The sequence below is a fragment of the Hylobates moloch genome, unplaced genomic scaffold (genome assembly GCF_009828535.3).
Source record: "Hylobates moloch isolate HMO894 unplaced genomic scaffold, HMol_V3 SCAFFOLD_2, whole genome shotgun sequence".
Classification (NCBI taxonomy): Eukaryota; Metazoa; Chordata; class Mammalia; order Primates; family Hylobatidae; genus Hylobates; species Hylobates moloch.
In genome coordinates this window covers 1,275,356-1,297,320 of record NW_026652277.1, presented here as the reverse complement: position 1 = coordinate 1,297,320, position 21,965 = coordinate 1,275,356, and the positions used below count along the sequence as shown (strand labels likewise).

General features: G+C 43.1%; 1 protein-coding gene across 1 annotated transcript in view; it reads left to right on the top strand.

Annotated features, from left to right (window-relative positions):
* Positions 1 to 21,965, top strand: part of ADARB2 (adenosine deaminase RNA specific B2 (inactive)) — a 554,344-nt gene that overhangs the window by 328,086 nt on the left and 204,293 nt on the right. Inside the window, exon 2 of the mRNA XM_032171565.2 lies at positions 16,261 to 16,347. Coding sequence (XP_032027456.1) covers positions 16,261 to 16,347 — 87 coding nt within the window. The remainder of the gene's footprint in view (positions 1 to 16,260; positions 16,348 to 21,965) is intronic.

The window sequence follows — 21,965 nt, the reverse complement described above, 5'->3', positions numbered from 1 at the left end:
CCATGGGACTTGAGGCTGGGCCCCGGGCGGATGGCGTTAAATGGGTCAGAGGAACAAGGACACACTGCATCTTCACAGGACATACTTGTCCAGTTTTGAGTAGATGGACTCAGAAATCCTACAGAACAATTAGATAATCTTCCAGTAGGACGTGAGGAATTTGGCCTTGGAATCAGAAGCTGATTGGGGATTAGAGTATGGTTGCCTTCAGGCCACCCACCTCCCAAGGGAGCTTCTTTCACACGTGGGATGGCTCTGCGCTTTCTCTTCTAAACCTGGGACGAGTGAGTGGGAGCAAGTGCTATTAATTATTGCACTGTAAGGCAGAGTTCACGGAGGACACCACCCTGAAAGGACGAGGATGATGTCAGGCAACTTCTGGAGCCTCCACTCCCAGGACGAGCACTCGTGTCTAGAAGTTTGCAGATTTGGCTGAGCCTTGGTTAGTCATTTGGAAAGCTGTGAGTTTCTCCTTGTGAAGTGTGAACAGACACCTTTAGACTATTTTCCTAATTTAAATATACTTTCTTGCAAGGAGTCACCTTTTCCCATCAATCATTTGAGGGACCATCTGTATCTGTGCCCAACGCTCACATCTGGAAGGGCACACAGAACAATCTGGTGTGTGTCCGTGTTGGCGTTTCAGCTTTTTCCAAGGTTAGCTGGAGTGTGGTGCATAAAGCGTGGCCTGGGTGGTCTTTGAGACTGTGCACAGCACCACAGTCACTGTCAAAACCCTGCCCTGTCGTGAGTCCCATTGTTGGCACAGGAATGTCCCAGTGCCCTGGCTTTGAGGAAAGCTACCTGGGAAGAGAACAAAATGCCGTAGAAATTAAACCATGAGATGGGGAAGGTGGTGATGGCTAATGGGTACCAAAAAAAAAAATAACTGGGAAGAATGAAGACGACCTAGTTTTTGATAGCACAACAGGGTGAATAGAGCCAATAATAATGTAATTGTACATTTTAAAATAACTGAGTAATAATTGGATTATTTGTAACACAAAGGATAAATGCTTGAGGGGAGGGACGGATACCACGTTTTCCATGATGCGATTGTTATGCATTGCACGCCTGTATCAAAACATCTCATGTGTCCCATGAATAGATATACCTACTATGTACCCACAAAAATTAAAATTAAAAAATACTAGAAACATTTTAACCAACAAAGAGAAAAAGAAATTAAACCATGAAAAAAAGGACACATTCCACCAGTAGCTCAAATTTGGCTATGCAGCTAGTTGCTAGCCCTGCTTTGAGCCCTATGAGTTGGAAGTGATGTTTTTACATGCACAGCTACTAGGAGCTCCTGTCACTGCCGGAGGTTCACTGCTGCTTTCACAGACAGATTAGTTCCTACAAATTTGGGGACTTTGAGAAGGAAATTAGGAGTTGTATGTTTTCTTTTAACACAATTACCTCTTTAAAGAAACTCTCTCCAAATACGGTCACGTTCTGAGGGACTGTGGATTTAGACTTCAGCGTGAATTCTTGGAGGACATCGTTCAGCCTTTGACAATGAATGTGTGGCTGACACCACAAGCCACCGCCGTTTTAACTGGATGCTTTCAGGACCAAACCCATGAATCGTGTCCATCTCTGAAACTGCCAGAAGAGATTCACCAAAAGAATCAAACCTTGTGTTTTACAAAACGCAGTGCAGACCCAGAATCTCTTTAAAAGTTGCCTGAGCTCCCTGTGTTGTTCATAGGATGGGAGCTTGGAGATGGCGTTTTAAAGCCCATGTCCCTGAAAACCTGTGAGAAACTCCTTGCCTTTCGTCCGCAATGTTATTCCTTCCTCCTGCCTGCGTGGAGGTTAATCATCCTTTTGCTTCTCAGGGCATCCCACCTGTCCACACTGATTCGCTTTTGTGTTTAGATAGAAGTGCATCCATTTGAAGACATACCTGTATTCTGTTCGAATATACAGCTATGGAGAAAGTGGGTCAAGCCTGAGGGAGGCCATCTGTCAGAGCGTGTTTTGGCAAAAGGAAAACGTGAGAAGGAAACTAGTAACAGAGGCTGAAGTATTGTAGCCTGAGGGCACCAAGAGAGTTCTGTGGACTCCAACTGTCAGCCCCAATCCCAATTATGTAACTGTTCAGGAGTGCAGAGCTTTGCGAGATGTGGAATGGACGTGGCCCACAAAAGGGAAAGACAGAAGTGCAAACCTCACTTTCAATTTTTGAAATAAGGACAGACCCAAAGGCTCGATTTATGTATTTTTAATAGCCTATCCTATGAAATATTTAGTGCTTTTTAGGAGTATTAGATCAAATTCTGGCTAGGCATGGTGGCTCATACCTGTAATCCCAGCACTTTGGGAGGGTGAGGCAGGCAGATTGCTTGAGCTCAGGAGTTTGAGACCAGCCTGGGCAACATGTCAAAACCCCGTCTCTACAAAAAATATAAACATTAACCAGGCATGGTGGTGGGCACCAGCTATTCAGGAGGCTGAGGTGGGAGGATCGCTTGAGCCCAGGAGGTTGAGGCTGCAGTGAACCGAGATCACACCACTGCACTCCAGCCTGGGTGACAGGGTGAAACTGTGTCTCACAAAAAAAAAATCCAATTCTTAGACATCCTGGCAGTTATCATTTTATTATCATTTTTATTGAAACTTCCAGCCAATATGTTATTTCACATGAATAAGTTTCCAGATAACTGACATATCATGCACCAAAAGATGTTTTCAAGTTTTCGTCATACTTGCTAAAAATTGTTTGATAAACTGTAAACGAAACAGGGTTTCAATCCACAAAGTGGACTCTAAAAACATTGATCTTTTCACAGTCCCTCAAATCATCGTGGGTAAACTGAAGCCTCAGAGACCACCAAGGCATGTGTGGTTGGGCCTGTGAGAAACAAACTCACTCGTCCAAACCCAAAGAATGGACTCAGAGACCCAGAGAACAGCGATAGTGAGACTTCTAATGATGGTCTTGCAAAATCAGGTGTCTGATGGGCAGGCAAACCTAGCACAGTTTCAACAAGCAATTTATCCCCTAGTGCACAGGTCCCTCCCCCAGTTCCTCATAGGCTGAGCACTATGGGGTCACAGTCTTCCCGGACGCCGCCTGTTGGTTGTTGGGCAGGGGCTTTAGGTGTTTTCTTTAGAGTTGTCTTGCTGCATTTTATTGCAACCCACAATGTGTTGCAATCCCAGTCAGCTCAGGGACTCTTCAGATATTTGACTTGTGACCTAAGTAGCTGGGCAGGCTGAAAAGAACAGACAAAACGAGCTATTTCACAGGCTAGTAAACTTTCATCTTAGGCTAAACTTCTTTGGTTCGGGTGAGGGCAACTAAGGGGGCAGGGGGTTGGCCAAAAAGCAGGTGTTGGCTATCCAAGGAGGGGCCTAGTATATCCTGTTTTTTCTGTAGTTTGCTGACCTAAGCCGATTTAAGGCACATTGTCTTGGAAATGGACCACTGTATACATTACTTCCTTCAGGCCTGAGTCTCACAGTTCTGATCCTAGCTTGCAGCTTTCTGCAGCTCTTGTTTGCCCCTCACTGGTTACTCCTCCTTCACTTTATGTAGATGCAGAGGCTCAGTGCAAATCCAAAGTTGGCTCTGAAGGACTTTGTCTTTGAGACTGTAATTTTTCTTATTGCAATGTCTAAGGCTTTTTAATATATCTGAGCTTTCACATCTATAAAATAGGGGGAATAAAAAAGAAAACAGAAACCCAAAGTCCTGATAAGTAGAGACATAAGCAGATATGCTTTCCTAGCAGAGATCTTCATTTAATATCTATCATCCTCAATTTTCTTCTTTATAGATTCAACAATTCTTTGAGGCTTGCTTTACATCATTTATTTTCTTGTCCAGTCATGATTTTTGTTTTTTAATTGTTTTTAATAATGGAAGTATAATTTACGTACAGCAAAATGTACAAACCGCACACGTTACAGTCTAATGACAAATGCAGGCACACATGTAGCACATGCCCCATCTAAATACAGCATCTTTTCATTTCACCAGCAGAAGCCCACTTCGGCCTCTTCCCCACAATCTACAAGCACCCCTCAGAGACACCCATGCTCTGCTTTCTCCACAGAGTGCTGAAAGCCTTCTGGAACTTTATGTAAATGGAACCACACCGCATATTCCTTTTCGTGCCCAGATTTTTTTGCTCAGCATAATGCTTTTGAAATCCATCTATATCATAATGTAAAATTTTAATATTTCACTCATTTTGTTTTGTTTTACTGAAGAGTAATTCATTGTATAAGTGCACCACAATTATAATGTATCCATTTTTCTCTTGATGGGCATTTGGAATATCTCCCATTTTAAGCTGTGATGAATAGTTTGAATAAATATCCCTATGTGAGTCTTTTTGTGAACATATATATTTCAGTTATCTTGGTTAAATATCTAGAAGTGGAGGAGGTAATTCATAGGAAAGGTGTATATTTAACAACCAAGACATTTTCCAAAGTTTCTTGAAGTTATTATACCAAGGTATGAGCTCTGATTTTCCACATGGTTACTGACATGTAGACATGTAGCACTGTCAGTCTTTATTTTTTGTTTATTTATGTATGTATGTATGTATGTATTTATTTATTTATTTATTTTTGAGTCAGAGTCTCACTCTGTCACCCAGGCTGGAGTGCAGTGGCACGATCTCAGCTCACTGCAACCTCTGCCTCCCTGGTTCAAGCGATTCTTGAACCTTAGCCTCCCAAGTAGCAGGGATTATAGGCACCCACCACCACACCCAGGTAATTTTTGTATTTTTTGTAGAGACGGAGTTTTACCATGTGGCCCAGGCTGGTCTTTTGGAAGTGCTTATTGGCTATTTGTATGTCTTTGTAGTGTCTTCCATAGTGAAGTTTCTGTTCAAGTATGTTGCCCACTTTTTATAAGTGGAGATTTGTTATCCTTTATTATTAAGTTGTAAGAGTTTTTATACTCTGGATACAAAACAGTCATCTTGATTGTAAATGTATCATCCCAATCTATCCATTCCTTTTAGCTTAATCAACAGTGTATTTCAACAAGCTGAATTTTTCCAATTTGATGAAAACTAATTTGTCATTTTTTTCTTTTGTAGTTAGTGCTTTCTATCTCCTAGCTAAGAAATCCTTGCCTACATGAAAACCATGAAAGTAATCTCCTCAATTTTCTTCTTAAAAATTTATAGTTTTAGCTTTTTACTTGGTTCTATGATCCATCTTGTGATCACTTTCACATACGATGTGAGGTAGGGCTCAGAATCATTTTTTTCCAATATGTTGTCTAGTTTCTTAGAACTATTTATTAAAAAGACTTTCTTCCCTTCATCAACTTGCTTTGGTACCTTTGTTGAAAATCAATTGATCATACAGACTTGATTCTATTCCTAGACTTCCCCTTTTGTTCCACTGGTACTTATCTAGCCTTACACCATTACTACATTGTATTTGTTCTGCAGTATCAATATTGTTTCGACTATTCTGGGTCTTTTGCATTTCCATATAAACTTCAAAATTATCTTTCAATTTCAACAAGGGTGCTGGTTGAGATCGAATCATGTCTATAGATAAATTAGGGGACAGTTGATATTGTAACAATATTGAATCTTAGATTCTGTGAAAATGGCATATATTTCTATTTATTTAGGTCTTTTTAAACTTATTTTAGCAATAGTTTATAAATGTGAGTGTAGAGGTTTGGCATGTCTTTTTTTTTCTTCAAATTATGCTTAAGTGTTTTATACATTTTTGTCCTAATGGTATTGTTTGTTAATTTAATTTTCCACTTTTTCATTACTGGTACATAGAAGCATGTAGACTTTTGTATATTGGAGTTCTGTCCTGTGACCTTGCTGAATTCACTTATTAGTTCTGGCAGTTGTTTTCATCTTTCCTTAGGAATTTCTACATATATGATCATGCCATGAGGATAAAGTCAGTTCTACTTCCTTTCCAATCTCTATGACTTTTATTTTCTTGCCTTATGACACTAACTGAGACCTCTGTGCAATGTTGAAGTGGTGAAGGCAGACATCCCTGCCTTGTTCCCAATCCCACAAGGAAATCATTCACTCTTTCATCATTAAATATAATACTAGCTATAACTTTTGGATATGTCCTATATCAATTTGAGGAAATTTTCTTCTAGTCCTTTGTGTGTTGAGAATTTTCATGAAAAATGGGTTTTCGTATCTATAGATAAATTAGGGGACAATTTATATTACAACAATATTGAATCTTGAATTCTGTGAAAATGGTGTATCTTTCTATTTATTTATCTTTAACTTATTTTAGCAATAGTTTGTAAATAAGAGTGTGGAGGTTTGGCATGACTTTTTCAAATGTTTTTTCTGCATCTATTAAGATACTATTATTTTTCCCCCTTTATTATGTTAAGGTTGTGAATTACATTGATTGATTTTCAAACTGTAAACCAATCTTGCATTCCGGGATGAACCACACTGGTTCATGATACATTAACATTTTTGTATAGGGATGAACTTGATCTACTAATATTTTGTTAAAAACTCATCTGCTTATGGCAACAAAAGCCAAAATTGACAAATGGGATCTAATTAAACTAAAGAGCTTCTGCACAGCAAAAGAAACTACTATCAGAATGAACAGGCAACCTACAAAATGGGAGAAAATTTTTGCAACCTACTCATCTGACAAAGGGCTAATATCCAGAATCTACAATGAACTCAAACAAATTTACAAGAAAAAAACAAACAACCCCATCAAAAAATGGGCAAAGGATATGAACAGACACTTCTCAAAAGAAGACATTTATGCAGCCAAAAAACACATGCAAAAATGCTCATCATCACTGGCCATCAGAGAAATGCAAATCAAAACCACAATGAGATACCATCTCACACCAGTTAGAATGACAATCATTAAAAAGTCAGGAAACAACAGGTGCTGGAGAGGATGTGGAGAAATAGGAACACTTTTACACTGTTGGTGGGACTGTAAACTAGTTCAACCATTGTGGAAGTCAGTGTGGCGATTCCTCAGGGATCTAGAACTAGAAATGCCATTTGACCCAGCCATCCCATTACTGGGTATATACCCAAAGGACTATAAATCATGCTGCTATAAAGACACATGCACACGTATGTTTATTGTGGCACTATTCACAATGGCAAAGACTTGGAATCAACCCAAATGTCCAACAAAGATAGACTGGATTAAGAAAATGTGGCATATATACACCATGGAATACTATGCAGCCATAAAAAATGCTGAGTTCATGTCCTTTGTAGGGACATGGATGAAACTGGAAATCATAATTCTCAGTAAACTATCGCAAGGACAAAAAACCAAACACCACATGTTCTCACTCATAGGTGGGAATTGAACAACGAGAACACATGGACACAGGAAGGGGAACATCACACTCCAGGGACTGTTGTGGGGTGGGGGGAGTGGGGAGGGATAGCATTAGAAGATATACCTAATGCTAAATGATGAGTTAATGGGTGCAGCAAACCAACATGGCACATGTATACATATGTAACAAACCTGCACATTGTGCACATGTACCCTAAAACTTAAAGTATAATAATAATAAAATAAAATAAAAACTCATCTGCTTGTGAGGACCATAGGTCTGTAGGGTTTTTTTCTTATAACATCATTGATTGGTTTTGGCTTTAGATTAACATTGGCCTCATCAAATAATTTTGATAGTCGCCCCCCCTTCCATTTTTCTAGAAAATTTTGCACAGAATTAGTAAAATTTCTTCTTTAAATATTTCTTGCAGTTCACCAGAGGGAGCTACCTGAGCCTAGTTTACATGTGAGGTGGTTTTTACTATGAATTAAATTTACTTAATATATATTGCACTCTTCTGGTTTTCTGCTTCTCCCTCGGTGAACTTTGACAGTGTGTGCCTTTCAAAGAATGTTCCCATTGCAACTATGTTTTTCACTGACTGGCATACAATAGTTTACATTATTCCAATATTCTTATTTAATGACTGCAGGAACTGTAGTAAGATCCTCTTATTTATTTCTAATTAGAAAACATGGAAGTTTTTTTCTCCTTTTTCATGATTAATCTAACTTGAGATTTATCAAACCTATTCAAAGAGCCAATTTTTTTGTTTCATTAGGGATTTTTCCCTGTTGTTTTCCACATGCTATTTTGACTCCTACTATTAATTTTAGTATTTTCTTCCTCTAACGACTTTAGTTTGGTACACTCTCTTTTTTTTTCCTTTTTAGCTTCTGACAGTGGAAGCTTCGATAATGTTGGACATTTCTTCTTTTCTAATATAAGCATAAATTTAGAGCTAAAATGTGTCTCTCAGAATTGCTTTAACTGTTTCACAAATTGTGTTATGTTATACTTTCATTATCACTGAGAATAAAGAGGCTTTAATTTTCCTGGGATTTCTCTTTTAACTCTCGGGTCATTTAAAATGGTGATACTTAATTTGAGTATATTAGAGATTTTCCATATATCTTTTTGTTATGTATATTTAACATAACTATATTGTGGCCAGAAAATACACTTTTATGATTTCAAACCTATAAAATTTATTGAGACCTTTTTTATTTTGCAGTGAATAGTCCATCTCAGCAAATACTCTATACAATGTTCTATAAATGTAATTTAGGTCAAGTTAGCTATTAGCATTCTTCTAATTTTTTGTTCTATAGAGCCTTTTTCTCACTACTTGTTCTATCAGTAACTAGGAGAGGAAGGTTAAAAATCTCAAACTATCATTATGTACGTTTCTACCCTCCTTCATTTTGTTAGTTTTTTATTCATGTTGTTTAAAACTCTGTTGAGTGCATAAACACCAACGATTATTATATTATCCTGATGACTTGATCATTATGATATGTTTGTCTCAATCCCTGGCAATATTTCATATTTTGAAAACTACTGTGTCTATTGTTAACATAGCCATTCCATCTTTCTTAAAATAAGCATTTACATGATGTATCTTTTTCAATAATTTGACTTTTAACCTATCTACATTTTTATATTTGAAGTAGGTTTTTGTAGCAATCAAAAATAGAAGTTTTGTTTTTTAAATACAATTTGAATATCTCTGCATTTTAATTGGAGTACTTAGTCTATTTACATTTAATGTAATTACTGACATATTTGGATTTAAGTGTACCATATTGCTAATTTTTTTCTGTTTATTCCATTTTTTTGTTTCTCCTTCTTTGCCTTTTTCAACAAATTGATCGTTTTTAGTATTTTATTTTATCTTCTCTGTTGATTTTTTAGCTATACTCCTTTGTATTATTTTTAGTGACTGATCTAGAGATTAAAGCACGCATGTTTAACTTATCACAGCCAACTACCTTATGATCAAAGGAAGAAACTTACAACAGAATAATTATATTTACCCCATCCCAAGGTGTGTGCTGCTCTTTTTATATATTTTCTAAATATACAATAAACATTACAGTACACTGTCATTATCTTGTATTTAAAGAGTTAGTAGTCTTTTAGCAAAATTTTAATTTGTATTCTGTCATTCTCATTGCAGTTGCTCTGTATGTAAGATGTCTTGTTTCTCTGGCTACTTTGAAAATACTTTCCCTATCTTTTGTTTTCAGGAATTTGGCTGTGCTCATTGGTACAGTCTTCTTCAGATTTATTCTATGTAAGTTTGATTGAGATACTTGGATCTGTGATTTGATGTGTCTAAAAAAATTGAAAACTTTTAAACTGTTATTTAAAGTATATTTTCTACCTTAACAGTTTTTCCATTTTTTCTTGAATTCCAATTATACATAAGTTAGACTGCTTTATATTGTCCAACAGATCATCGAGTCTGTCACTTTTTTCACCTTTTCTGTGTCTTCTCCCTGTGCTTAGTTTTGATTGTTTCTATTGATCTGCCTTCAAATTTACCGATATGTTTTGCAAAATGACATATCTAATGTGAAACCCATCCAGTAAATTTTTTCATTTCAAATGTTATGTTTTTGAGCTTGAGAATTTTTATTTTATTTATGTAGTTTCCATTTCTCTACCAATATTCCCCATCTATTTACTTATCACGTCCCCTTTATTTTTAAATTCTTAAAAATATTTCTAACATCTATTTAACATCCTTATCTCCTAATTTCAGCATCAGTAGATCATTTTACTTCGACTATATTTTTTTCTGATGATAAGTCATATTCTCCTGTTGCTTCTCACTTCTAGCAATGTCATTACTATTACTATGACATTATTACTAAATTACTATATCATTATTTGCTGGGCTTTGTGGATACCATGTTGTTCAGAATATGGATTTCACAGTGTTCCTTGAGTTTTCTTCTAGCAGGTAGCTTATTACTGACCAAGGGTAGTTTATTACTGACAAATTTCTAGTTGAAATGATCAACTAGATCATTTCGAAGCTTGTTTTAAGTCTTTGTTAGCACATGTTCATGGCAGTTCTTAATCTAGGACTAGAGTATTCCTAGTTCTAAAACTTGACCTTTTTACAATCCCAGCTGAATCCTAGCTCTCCAGTGATCTATGATTCTGCCTGATCAGAATGTCAGACTTTCAGCATTTTGCCATCACTTGAATTTTCATTCAGCTCGCAGGTCCCCAGCCGCTGCTCTCCGTGAAATCTGAGTCTCCCCTTCTCATGTGGGGCTGAATCTCAACTAAATCCAGCAGTGGCCCCACCAGATCTCTGAAGCAGCTTCCTTCTGCCCTCAAATTCTAGTTATCTCAGCAGCACAAACTTTGGTTTTCACCTTCTCAACTTATCAGTGCTGCTGTGTTCTTCTCCAGGCCCACTTGTCTACTGCTAAAAAGAGCTTCCAGGTGGGAAGCTTGTGGAGCTGTGGGGTGCACTCGTATGCCTTCCTTTTCTCAGGAACAATGGTCATGCACTGCCTGGCATCCAAACTCTGAAAACGGTTGTTTCATAGACTTTGTCCAGTTTTGCCGTTGTTTACAATGAGGCAGCTGGTGAGCTGCAACTCCCTCATCCTGCCAGAGGCTTGTCCATTCACAGCCAGCAAGCCTTCCTTCCTGCCCTTTCTAGGACTGTGATGTGGGCTCAAGATCACTTCACACATTCCTGTCTTCTCCAGGCTCACTTTGGAGGAGGCTATAATGCACTTACCATTTCCCTTCTTGGTTTCAATAGGTCAGAAAATTTGGTAAGACAGAACTGAAAACTCACTGTGCCCCACTCTGCTAATGGTGTTGAGTCACGGTCCTTGGACCAGGAAGGGTAGAGAACTGGCTCTCCTTCTTCACGATGAGGGAATGTTCCCCTACACCGTCTATTCCTGGGGCTTTCGGCCAACCCCAGTAACTTGTTTATGAATACATTGTATGCGATTATTTCTGCAGAGAGGAGAGTCCATCTGATTTTTCTACAAAATATTAACCAGACCCTAAATTTAAATGCTTTTCATACTTGAATTAGAAACTGTTTATTGCCCTATTCTTCCTTTTGTGGCCCTAGAAACAAAGATGCTATTCTGATCTTAAAGATATGACAAATGAAACATAGAAGGTTAAATAAAATTTAACAAAGGCAAGGCAAGGAAGAAAAATCCAGAAAATTCAGCAGCCACTACAAGGATAAACTTTACTTGGGCAGAAAAAGACAGGAAGATGAGGATCTCCTTAAGTAGCCTTTGCTCAGTTAGGAAGGCAACTGCAGGCTGGAAGCCTGGGACGTGCTGAGGACCTTATAGAGAGTCCTAGGCACATCTGCTAACTTCTCAATGTCTCAGATTCTTTACAGAACAAATACATCAAGAAAGCTAAGATGTGTCCCGGTGATTATGCAGTGTGACTAATAACCAAGTAACCAGGTATCCTCAGTATGTGCAGTTATTTTGATTTTGCAAAGTACACTAACACCTAATACTTCAACCACATGTTCTTAAAGCCTGATAATTCCTATCAAGCATTCTGGGGAAGGCCATGAATTCAGGGGACTCATGAATTCCTGATATTGCATGAAAAACTGCTGGCATATCCACATGTGCCTTTCAGGGAAAATAAGCCATCGCTTTTTTTTTAAATCATACTCAAGGAAAATCCTCACCCCAAGATGTTAACAAGAAACAATAAGTAAACTATTAACTCAGGACATTTTATTTCTAAACAAGATGATTAGGAAATCTGAAAATACCTAAAAATTATTCCAGTGAGTATCTCTTTCCCTCAGCCCTGACAGTGTAGTAATTCTCCCAAACTGTCGTAATATGAAAAACCAGCAATAACCTCAGAACCTCAGTGTTGCAGACGCCAACTGCACTTCACGGCTATACTTGGTTCCAGGCAAGGACTTCTGTGCCCTCCAGTTGCTCACCCAGGGGCCTCCTAAAATACATAACATTGCTTCAAGTAAATGCCATTTATTCCACAGTGAGTAACAAGGTTTATAAAGCAAGTGTCCTGGAACTTTCAAGTCATACATTAAAAACGGCCATCAGACCTTTCCTGAAAATGACTCTTGACTCTTAGACCAGGGCTGGCCCCGGGCCACTGCGTCCCCCAGGTCAGTTTCCAGCTGGTCCATATTCGATGATGGGAGCCCGAGCTCAAGAACCCAAGATGTGAACAGCTGAGGAGTGGGGAGTGCCCAGCTGACCCTTGACATTTCTAGAGTAACACCTGGCCAGCCCGGCCCCCTCTTCTAGGCATTACCCAGAGGGTGGGGAGATGGCGGTAGCGTGGGGAGCCCTGTGATGCAGCTTCTCCTGGCACACCCCAAAGGTCCAGAATTGAGGCAAAAAAAAAAAAAAAAGTATGGCATCCTTTTTTCACGAGAAGCTTGAGTAAAACCAGATTTCCAAAAGAAGACAATGAGAAGCACGCAAAACATCGAATTAGCTGAATATCGGAGTTCCACTCATATTGAACTAATAGAATATAGATCAGATCCCAAAAGGTCAATGAGTTCCGAGGAAACCACAAAGAGAGGCCCTGACGTCAAAGAACTTCTGTTGTGCTTTTTCTATATTAAAAATGTAATTCTTCACCTCTTTTCTAACAACACTCTAAAGATGCGGTCTGCCCTTTCTTAGAAATAATTGCTTCTCTCCTGGAGCTTACGTACCTTCATGGTGATTGCAGACCATAGTTGGAATTTCAGGTGTACTTGTTAGCAATAAATAAGTGTTAGCAATTCTGCTGGCTTTCTGTTTCCTTTGCTTCAGTTTGGTTGCTCAAGCTGTCCCATGAAATCTAAAGTCCACTGCACTCGTGGAAAGAGAAGTTGGTTAGGCACAACTAGGGGTGTCAGAGAAAATACAGGATGCCCAGTTACATTTGATTTTGTTTTGCCATTGTTTTTTATGTATTTATTTTAATTTTAAAATGTTTAATTGACAAATAAATGTTGAATATGTTCAGGGTGTACAATGTGATGATTTGATATACACATTGTGTAATGATCACCACAAATTAATTAACATCTGTCACCAGCCATGGTTACCATTGTGGGGGATAAGGATGCTTAAAATCCACTCTCTTATCCCATTTCAAGAGGGCAATACATGTGATCAGCCAGAGTCCCCGTGCTGCACATTAAGACTCCAAAACTCATTCATCCTGTCTGGAAGTTTATACCTTAGACCAACATCTCCTCACTCTCTCCTTTCTGCCCTCACCCCATGGACCCTGGCAGCCACCATGCTGCTGTCTGCTTCTGTGAATTCAACTTTTTTAGATTCCACGTATGAGTGAGATCATGCACTAGTATTTGTCTTTCTATGCCTGACATTTCACTTAGGATGAGGCCCTCCAGTTTCATGCACACTGGTTGCAAATGGCAGGATTTCCCTTTTTTTAAGGCTGCCTAATCTGTTGCTTGGCTGTACCGCATTTCACTTATCCACTCATCCACTGAAGGATACTTGAGTTGCTTCCACCTCTAGGCTCTGGCGCAGGATGCTGCCGAGGATATGCGGATGCTGCCGAGGATATGCGGATGCAGATCTCTCCTTGAGTTTCAATTATTTGGGCATTGACCCGCCGGCAGGCAGAACTGCCGGTTCCCCCATTTTACATTCCCAGAGGGCTCTCATCTCTCCATGTCCTCACCAACACATTATTTTCTGGCTTTGCTTTGTTTTTCTAATAGCCATCCTAATGGGTGTGAGATGGTATTTCATTGTGGTTTGGATATTGATTACATTTCTCTGTGCTTAGTGACATTAGTACATCTTCCTTGGAGAAATGTCTGTTGAAGTCCTTTGCCTTCCACTGAATTTCAGACAAACCATGAATAAGGTTTTTAAGTATATATGTGTGTGTGTGTATATATATACACAAATATATATTTATGTGTGTGTCCCACACAATATTAGAAATGTCTATACACTAAAAAATTATCTATAATTCATCTACAACTCAATTTCAACTGGATGTCCTGAATTTTTATTTGATAAATCTAGCAACATCAGAAAGTAAAAACTTTGATGGATCTAAAACAATCCTTAAATATCTTACAATTTTGCTAAAGTCAAGTCTGGAATAGTTTAGTGCATTTTTGTGAGTGTTTGGCTGGTAGCCCTGCTTTATTAAAAATGTAATTTCGTCTTGAGATCCTCCGGACTAAATCATTTGAGCTTCACACTCTTAGTGTAACATTACTGGACTCCCTTAATAAAATTATAACTCAAGCAAGATATTTCATTCTCTGGTAGTAAATTAGCTTGGGCTGCAAGCGTTTAGGAGAGCAAACCCTTCCTGGTTTATTCTTGTTTGGTAGAACAAAGAAGGCACAGGCATTTTATATTTGAGTTATTTATTGTTTTCTCTGTTGCCCGTCCCTACTGGAGACAACAGTTGTTAACAGGCTCCCGAATGAATTTCAATGGGAAATCTCCTGGACTCTGGAAATCTTGGCTAAGGAGAAAACAGGCTCAGCCTCAAAAGAAAAAGAGCCAGTTTCAGGCTGGGTCTGGAGGCCTGAAGGCCAAGGGCAGACGAAACCAGCAGTTCATGTTTTCTTGAGAAATCACGCTCGAGGAGGTATACAGCGCCACAGTGGGGCACCTGTGGACAGCCGTCCCCATTACAGGGTGATGTAAACTCAGTGACCTCCTGGGAAATCCCACCCGCAGGTATCCACAGCTTCCGAAGGAGAGGGAAGAATCCCGCGTAGTGAAGTAGCCAGTCCCACAGCCAGTGCCCTGGAACCTAGCAGAGACGCTAGAACTTGCTTCTGTCGCACTCTGCACCGCGTTGGATGAGCAACGCTGACATTTGAACCTGAGGCGTCTTAATCAATGTGGTCCAGGTTCATAATGGCACGTGGCAAACCATGTGGACTGGAGGACGTCTGGGAGCCAGGGGCTCTCTGTGCTGTGTCTCTTGTTGGCATCTCCTCTGCAGTGCAGTGACTTCTGCGTGTGCACCGATACTCCCGAGTGCAGTGGCTTAATTTAGATGGTGAAAATCTCCAAAATAAGGAGCTTTTCTTTCAGATCCCTTTATTAGTCATTTTTATTTCTCTCAATCATACCTCGAACCCACCATTCCTTAATCTCGCTATTGATGAAATAAATTGCTGAGATCATGGGAGTGAAAAAGCATACTTTATTGGTGAGGAGTGGCATTTCCTGGTTGGATCTGTTTCCACAGCTGTGCTGCACTCAGAGGGGTGGGGACCCAGGAGGCAGGACCTGCTTGGCCTTCGCTCACCCGGCCACAGGCTTCAGGCAGAGGCAGTCCCTGGAATTCCAGCCACCGCGTTTGGGACGCTTGGCCATTTCCAAGAGGACTGTGTGTGCTCTGCCCCACACCACTAGCTCCCTCCTCCCCTCCTCTACTTCTGCCAAACACCCACTAAGTGACAGGTCCTTTATTTTTAATGCATGTCAAGCCCAGAAAGCAAATTCTGCACTAATAGGGAAAGACAGTCTTGGCTTTATTTGCACCATTCTCTTTTAATTGTGAGATTGTTTTACTTGTTTTAGCCCATCTCTGTGAAATGATCTCGACAGAAGGCTCTGCCCTACCCAGCATTTTGTAAACAGATGCAAGTTCGTCACTCTGGAGACAGCTGCTTAAAGTTTTAAGGGACATGGGCAAGATGACGGGAGATGCCAAAATAAGAGAAGGAAAAAGAAGGAAATCATAGAGTTTTAAATTGAGTGGAGAGAGGAATTTGATAAAATGCTGTCAGTTATTCAATAAAAGACTGAACCAGAATGAAATGGCTGAAACCAAAGTGACCTCTCCACCTCCCTTGTCCAACCTGCAGTAATAAGAACTTACAAAACATTGAGTTTTTCCGAAACTCCATGTCAAAAGTGCATTTCCTGTTCTTTTCTTTCCAGATAAAGTAAGCATATTGTCAACCTTCCTCGCTCCCTTCAAGCACCTGAGTCCTGGCACCACAAACACGGAGGATGAAGACACCCTAAGTAAGCAGCTTCCCTTCCCCAAAGTACACAAAGGCCCCTGTATCCTGAGTGCGGGGGTCCCTGCTGTCCCCAGAACCTGAGATATGTGGGGTCATCTGGGAGGGTCTGTTTGGTCTTACCTGGAGAGACAGTATCTGCTCTCATTCCTCCACAGAATCCCCATCTTCCCTGCAATCCCACCCGCACCTGCAATTCTATCCTCACCCAGAATCCTATCTCCACCTACAATCCTGTCTTCATCTGAGGTCCTATCCTCACCTGGAGTCGTACTGGAACCTGCAGTCCCACCCTCACCTGCAGTCTCATCGTCACCTGTGGTCCTATCCTCACTTTCAGTGTCATCCTCACCTGGAATCCTATCCGCACCTGTGGTCCCACCCTCACCTGGAATCTTACCCGCACCTGCAGTCAGTCCCATCCTCACCTGGCATCCCTTCCTTACCTAAAGGGCAGGAAAGTGTCAGTAATGTCTGTGGGACTGAGAAATTATTCCAAGAAATTAACCATCTTCTTGGACTATTCTCTCCTCTCCTTCCTTTGTTTTTCCATCAAACCAGAAAGAACAATGGTCACGGTGTCTTAGAGCGCGGTTTGTACAAGCATTTAACAAGGAAAGGGCTGGATAGGAGCCCCTCTTGTGCAAATATTTCTGGTACATGAAACTGGAAAGGGGCCAAGCAGTGTCCTCAGGATGGCACCAGGCTGGTTTAGGAAAGGGATCTGAGCGGCGTCTCGGGAGCAGACTGCGGGGGTGAGGACCCAGGAGTGTGTGGCTGCAGGAGCTGTCCTCTGGTTCACAGCAAATTGTCAGACATTTAACAAAGAGGACAAGACATTCCACACCATGTGAACAGCTCCTCACATTTTAACACCACCTGGCAGATGGCTCCTTTTTCAACCAGGAAGAGGTCAGCACAGGCCTGTTGTTGTAGGACGGGGAGGAGGCGAGGTGACCCTGGGATTGCTGGTCAGACCAATAAGAGGCAGTGGGAGGGGTCTGCAAGGGGTGCCATGTACTTTGCCATCAGCCTGGGAAACACCGCCCTTCCCAGACAGCATAATAATTAACCATACTGGAAACGGAGGTTGTTCCGCAAAAGCAGCATCACAGCCTTTGAGTGTCAGGACCAGAGTGAAGGTCAATGCCCTCTTTTGGACCCCTTCTCTACTAGACGTGGAAGGAGTGGGTTAGGAAGAGGGTGTGCTGGCACTAGAGAGGGCTCAGCTCAGACTCTCTGCTCCCTCCCCAGCATAGCCTGAGACTCAAGCCAAGCTTTGACACAGGTCGCTTCTCTTCTCTGTTGACCCAAACTGGAAAATTTCCAGATGAGCCCCTTTATTGATCACTGCTTCTGAAATCTGGGATACAGAAAGTAAAAAGCACACACCAGACACGCGCATGTGTGCACACACACCCCAGGAGCACACACAAACACACACACCCCAGAAGCACACACGCACATGTGTGCACACACCCCAGGAGCGCGCACACACACACCCCAGGAGCACACACGCACATGCGCACACACACCCCAGGAGCACACATGCACATGTGCACACACACCCCAGGGGTGCACACACACATGCGCACACACACCCCAGGAGCACACACACACACACACACCAGGGGCGCACACAAACACACACACCCCAGGGGCACACACAGACACACCCCAGGAGCACACACCCCCCCCAGGAGCACACACACACGCGCACACACACCCCAGGAGCACACACACGCGCACACACACCCCAGGAGCACACATGCACCCCCAACCCCCACCAAAGCTGAGCCTGAGGTGTGGACCTGGAAACACGTGGGAAGGGGAAGTTCACTGTTTCCTGCTCCACACCTGGAGCTGCTAGGATCCCAGCTGGAGCGGGTCTCCCTCAGGAGAAAAAGAAATGAAGCTTCAGCAAGGGCCAGAGGACATTTGGGGATGCGGAGCGAATGGTTTCGAACTTACAGAGGTGCAGCAGCCACCTTTGTGTAGCAACTGGAGGCCAAGACCTGGAGAAATAAATCACCTGGCTGCATGGGAAAGTTACTGCTCTGCCCGTGAGGTTCCTGAGAGAGGGACGTCCCCACCCCACGTAGGAGCTTCTCCTTCCCCTGCCCTCCCATAAGAACCCCCACACTGGGCAGAGAGGAGAGCAGAGGGCCTGATGAGGCCAAGACTTCCTGGACTTTCTGGAAGCCTTTCAGGCTCTGTCCTGGCAGCCAAGCTGCCTTGGGCTATGGACATTACATAACTCTCAGAGCCTCCACGCTAGTGGGTAGAAACTTAGAGGTAACAATAACTTTAAATTATTTACGGTAGTTAAAATGCCCTTGAAATGCTTGAGGAGTCTCATTTTCAACCAGTGAACTAGTTGCTCCCCTTTGTGTAGATGATGTTTATTTACTTTATTTTCATAGATTGTTCAAAGACAAACCGGCAAATGAGTGGGCCCTCCCTTCATAGATCCCTGTGGCACTGCCAGCGCAGCCCCATCTTCTGTAATTCAGATGCACGGGAAGGTATAAAAAGATGTGCGTGTGTGTGTCGTGATGTGTGTTCATGCATGTGGCGTGTGTGGTGTGTGGTACGTGCCCATTTGTGGGGTGTGTGAGTTCACATGCATATGTGTCATGTATGTGTGCATGTGTGTGCACATGTGTGCGTGTGTGCATGTGTGTGTATGGTGTGTGAGTCTGTGCGTGTGTGTGCATGTGTGGTGTGTCTACATGTATGTGGCATGTGTGGTATGTGCATATGTGTGTGGTGTGGGAGTTCACTTGTGTGTGTGTCACGTGCATATTCGTGCATGTGTGTGGTGTGTGTACATGTGTGTGCATGTGTGTGGTGTGTCTGCACGTGTGTGCATGTGTGTGGTGTGTGAGTCGGTGTGCGTGTGTGCATGTGTGTGGTGTGTGTCTGTGTGCGTGTGTGCATGTGTGTGGTGTGTGTCTGTGTGCGTGTGTGCATGTGTGTGGTGTGTGAATCTGTGCACGTGTGTGCACGCACATATATCAGGAGCGAGGGTGGGTGGTAGGAGCACACGTGACCTTGCCCTGCCTCCTCCGGTGTACCGTGTTTCACACCCTGTGAGTCTATGTGTCTGGGGCTCCAACACGAGCACAGTTCTCCTCCCACCTGGCGTGTATTCCACCTTTGGGGAATCCCATGTGCTTCCCTGAGGATGCTGGATGCCCACAACCTCACAGGGTCATGGCTTTTGTCTGGGGCTGAGTGCCCCTCATCTAAGGGTGCAGAGCGGGGAACAGGCTCGCAGGGCACACACCATGCCCTATACCTGCGGGAAGTGGGCCTGGGAGCCGCATCTGGACGCCCATCACGCATAGGCTGGTCTGGGCTGAGTGGACCGAACAACTGCACGTTAGTAAGGCGTGTCTGCCCCGGGGCAGTTAATTCTGAGGAGCTTTCTCTTCCAACACTGAGCAGCCATGAGTTCCTGCCATCTGGCCACTGTCACCTCTCTGCTGACCGCTGCCCAGGGGTTGGGATCCGACCCAGTTCTGCAAGGACCAGCTGAGCCCAAGGCCGCCCGGCACAAAGGCGGCCCTGGGCCCTGGAGGTGCGCTGAAAAGAGGTCTCCAGACAGCCGCACCTGCTCCTTCCTGAGTCCCACGCACCACAGGCCCAGCCCCGTGGGGTCCTGCGTGACGAGTCTTTGAAGGAGGCCCTTCTGCAGCTGCCCAGCCTGCCAGTGTCCACTCCGCAAATGCCAGGAGCCACTGCCTCCCACCGCCGGCCCCAGCCTGCCTCCTGCCGCTTCCAGACCCTCTGCCTTGCCCTGGAGAACCCAGGCACCTGCCTTCCCGTCCCTAAGCGGGCTTCATGGAGGGAAAGGGCTGCTTGGCCTCAGAATAACCTTCACCAGGAGCAACATTATCTCTTCCAATGTAGCGTGGCGCGCTGCCTGGCTGGCTCCCGGGAGCCCGTCTGACCCGCAGACACGCAGCGTCATTATTAGTGATGCGTGCGGTCCCAATGATACCTTACAGGGGAATCCGGGCGTGCAAACGGCCCAGCAGAGGACGGACAGCGGGAGCCAGAGGAGAGGACGCCTGAGCTCTGGAGCAAGCGCAGCCCTGCATACGGCGGGCGGAGGGCGGACAGACCCACCAGGCCCGGCCCCACCCGCACCTGCTCTCCACCTCTGAACAGCAGCAGCCTAGGCCGTCCGGCTTTGCACAGCCAGAACAGCTTTCACCTGGAAAGCAAAAGTTTCACCACAGTCATGACAATATAAAACGTTGGACTTTCTCCCCCAAATGCTATCCTTTAATGCATTAAAACTTTAAACTCAGCACCACATTCCGGACACTGTATCAAACAAGGTCATGTGCGTATGAGGCTCAGGAGGACGCCCGTGGGAGAAGTGGATGGAAATCATTTCATTTCGCATTTTCCCAGGTAGATGCCTCCCTGAGTCTTCAAATTGCTCATGATCGTCCTGTTACTGTGGCTTGTGGTATTTATCAATAGTTCCAGATTATTTGCCTGCTCTTGTCTAATTTCTACAGTGGAAGGATATGTGCAGCTCTCTGAAAACCTGATGCCGCCCACAAAGACCTCAGAGAAGCCACAGTTCACAGATGCCTCATTCTAAGAGGTCTCCAGAGTGAGGTGCTTGGCTGGGGTGCAGAGGCAGAAGGACATGCCAGGGTGTAGGCGGCCGGGATGCCACCCGCAGAGTCTCACTGGGAGCGGGTTTCATTAGGAAAGGTGCGCGGAGTCCGCGTGGATTCATTAGGAAAGGTGCGCGGAGTCCACATCAGGAATTTTCCAGGGAGAAGAAGTGTGGTGTGAGTCCCAGTGAGGGCAAGAGGGCAGGGTAGCTGTGCTGTCTTCCCAGGGCCACCATGCCATCCTGCTTTCTGCCCAGTTCCCCTGCCATTTCCCACCGGGCTGGTGTAGGTGTACACACAAATGCACACACACACACATGCACACAAAGTATACATAATGCACATGCACATGCATGCACATAGTCACACTTACATGCACACATGCACAATTACATGTGCACACACAGGCACATGCTCGGGCACACTCGTACACACACTGGTTATGTTACACACTCAGGCACTGTTTACCAGCTGGAGACCTCCAGGGGTTGGTAAGAATCAGTTTCCAGTCTGAGTGAGTGACTCTGAGGAGCCTTAACCAATGCGCGCGCGTGCGCGTGTGTGTGTGTGTGTGTGTGTCAGAGATAGAAACGGATAGAGACAGAGAAATACAGTGAGACAAAGACTGAGAGAGACACGGAGACAGACAGAGAGTGGTACTCTCCTCTGTTCTTTTTCTCAAGACTGCTTTGCTAGTCGGGATCTGTTTCGATTCCATATGAACTTTAGGATCGTTTTTTCTAATTCTGTGAAAAATAACTTTGGCAATTTGACAGGGGCATGGCATTGAATCTGCTGAGTGTTTGGGGCAATATGGACATTGTAGCAATATTGATTCTTCCATTCCATGAGCATGGGATGGTTTTCCATTTGTTTGTGTCTACAATTTCTTTTCTCAGTGTTTTGTAGCTCTCCTTGAAGCTATCTTTCATCTTCTTGGTTAGATGCTAAACCTTTCTAAGAATCCTGATGTGCAGCTGAC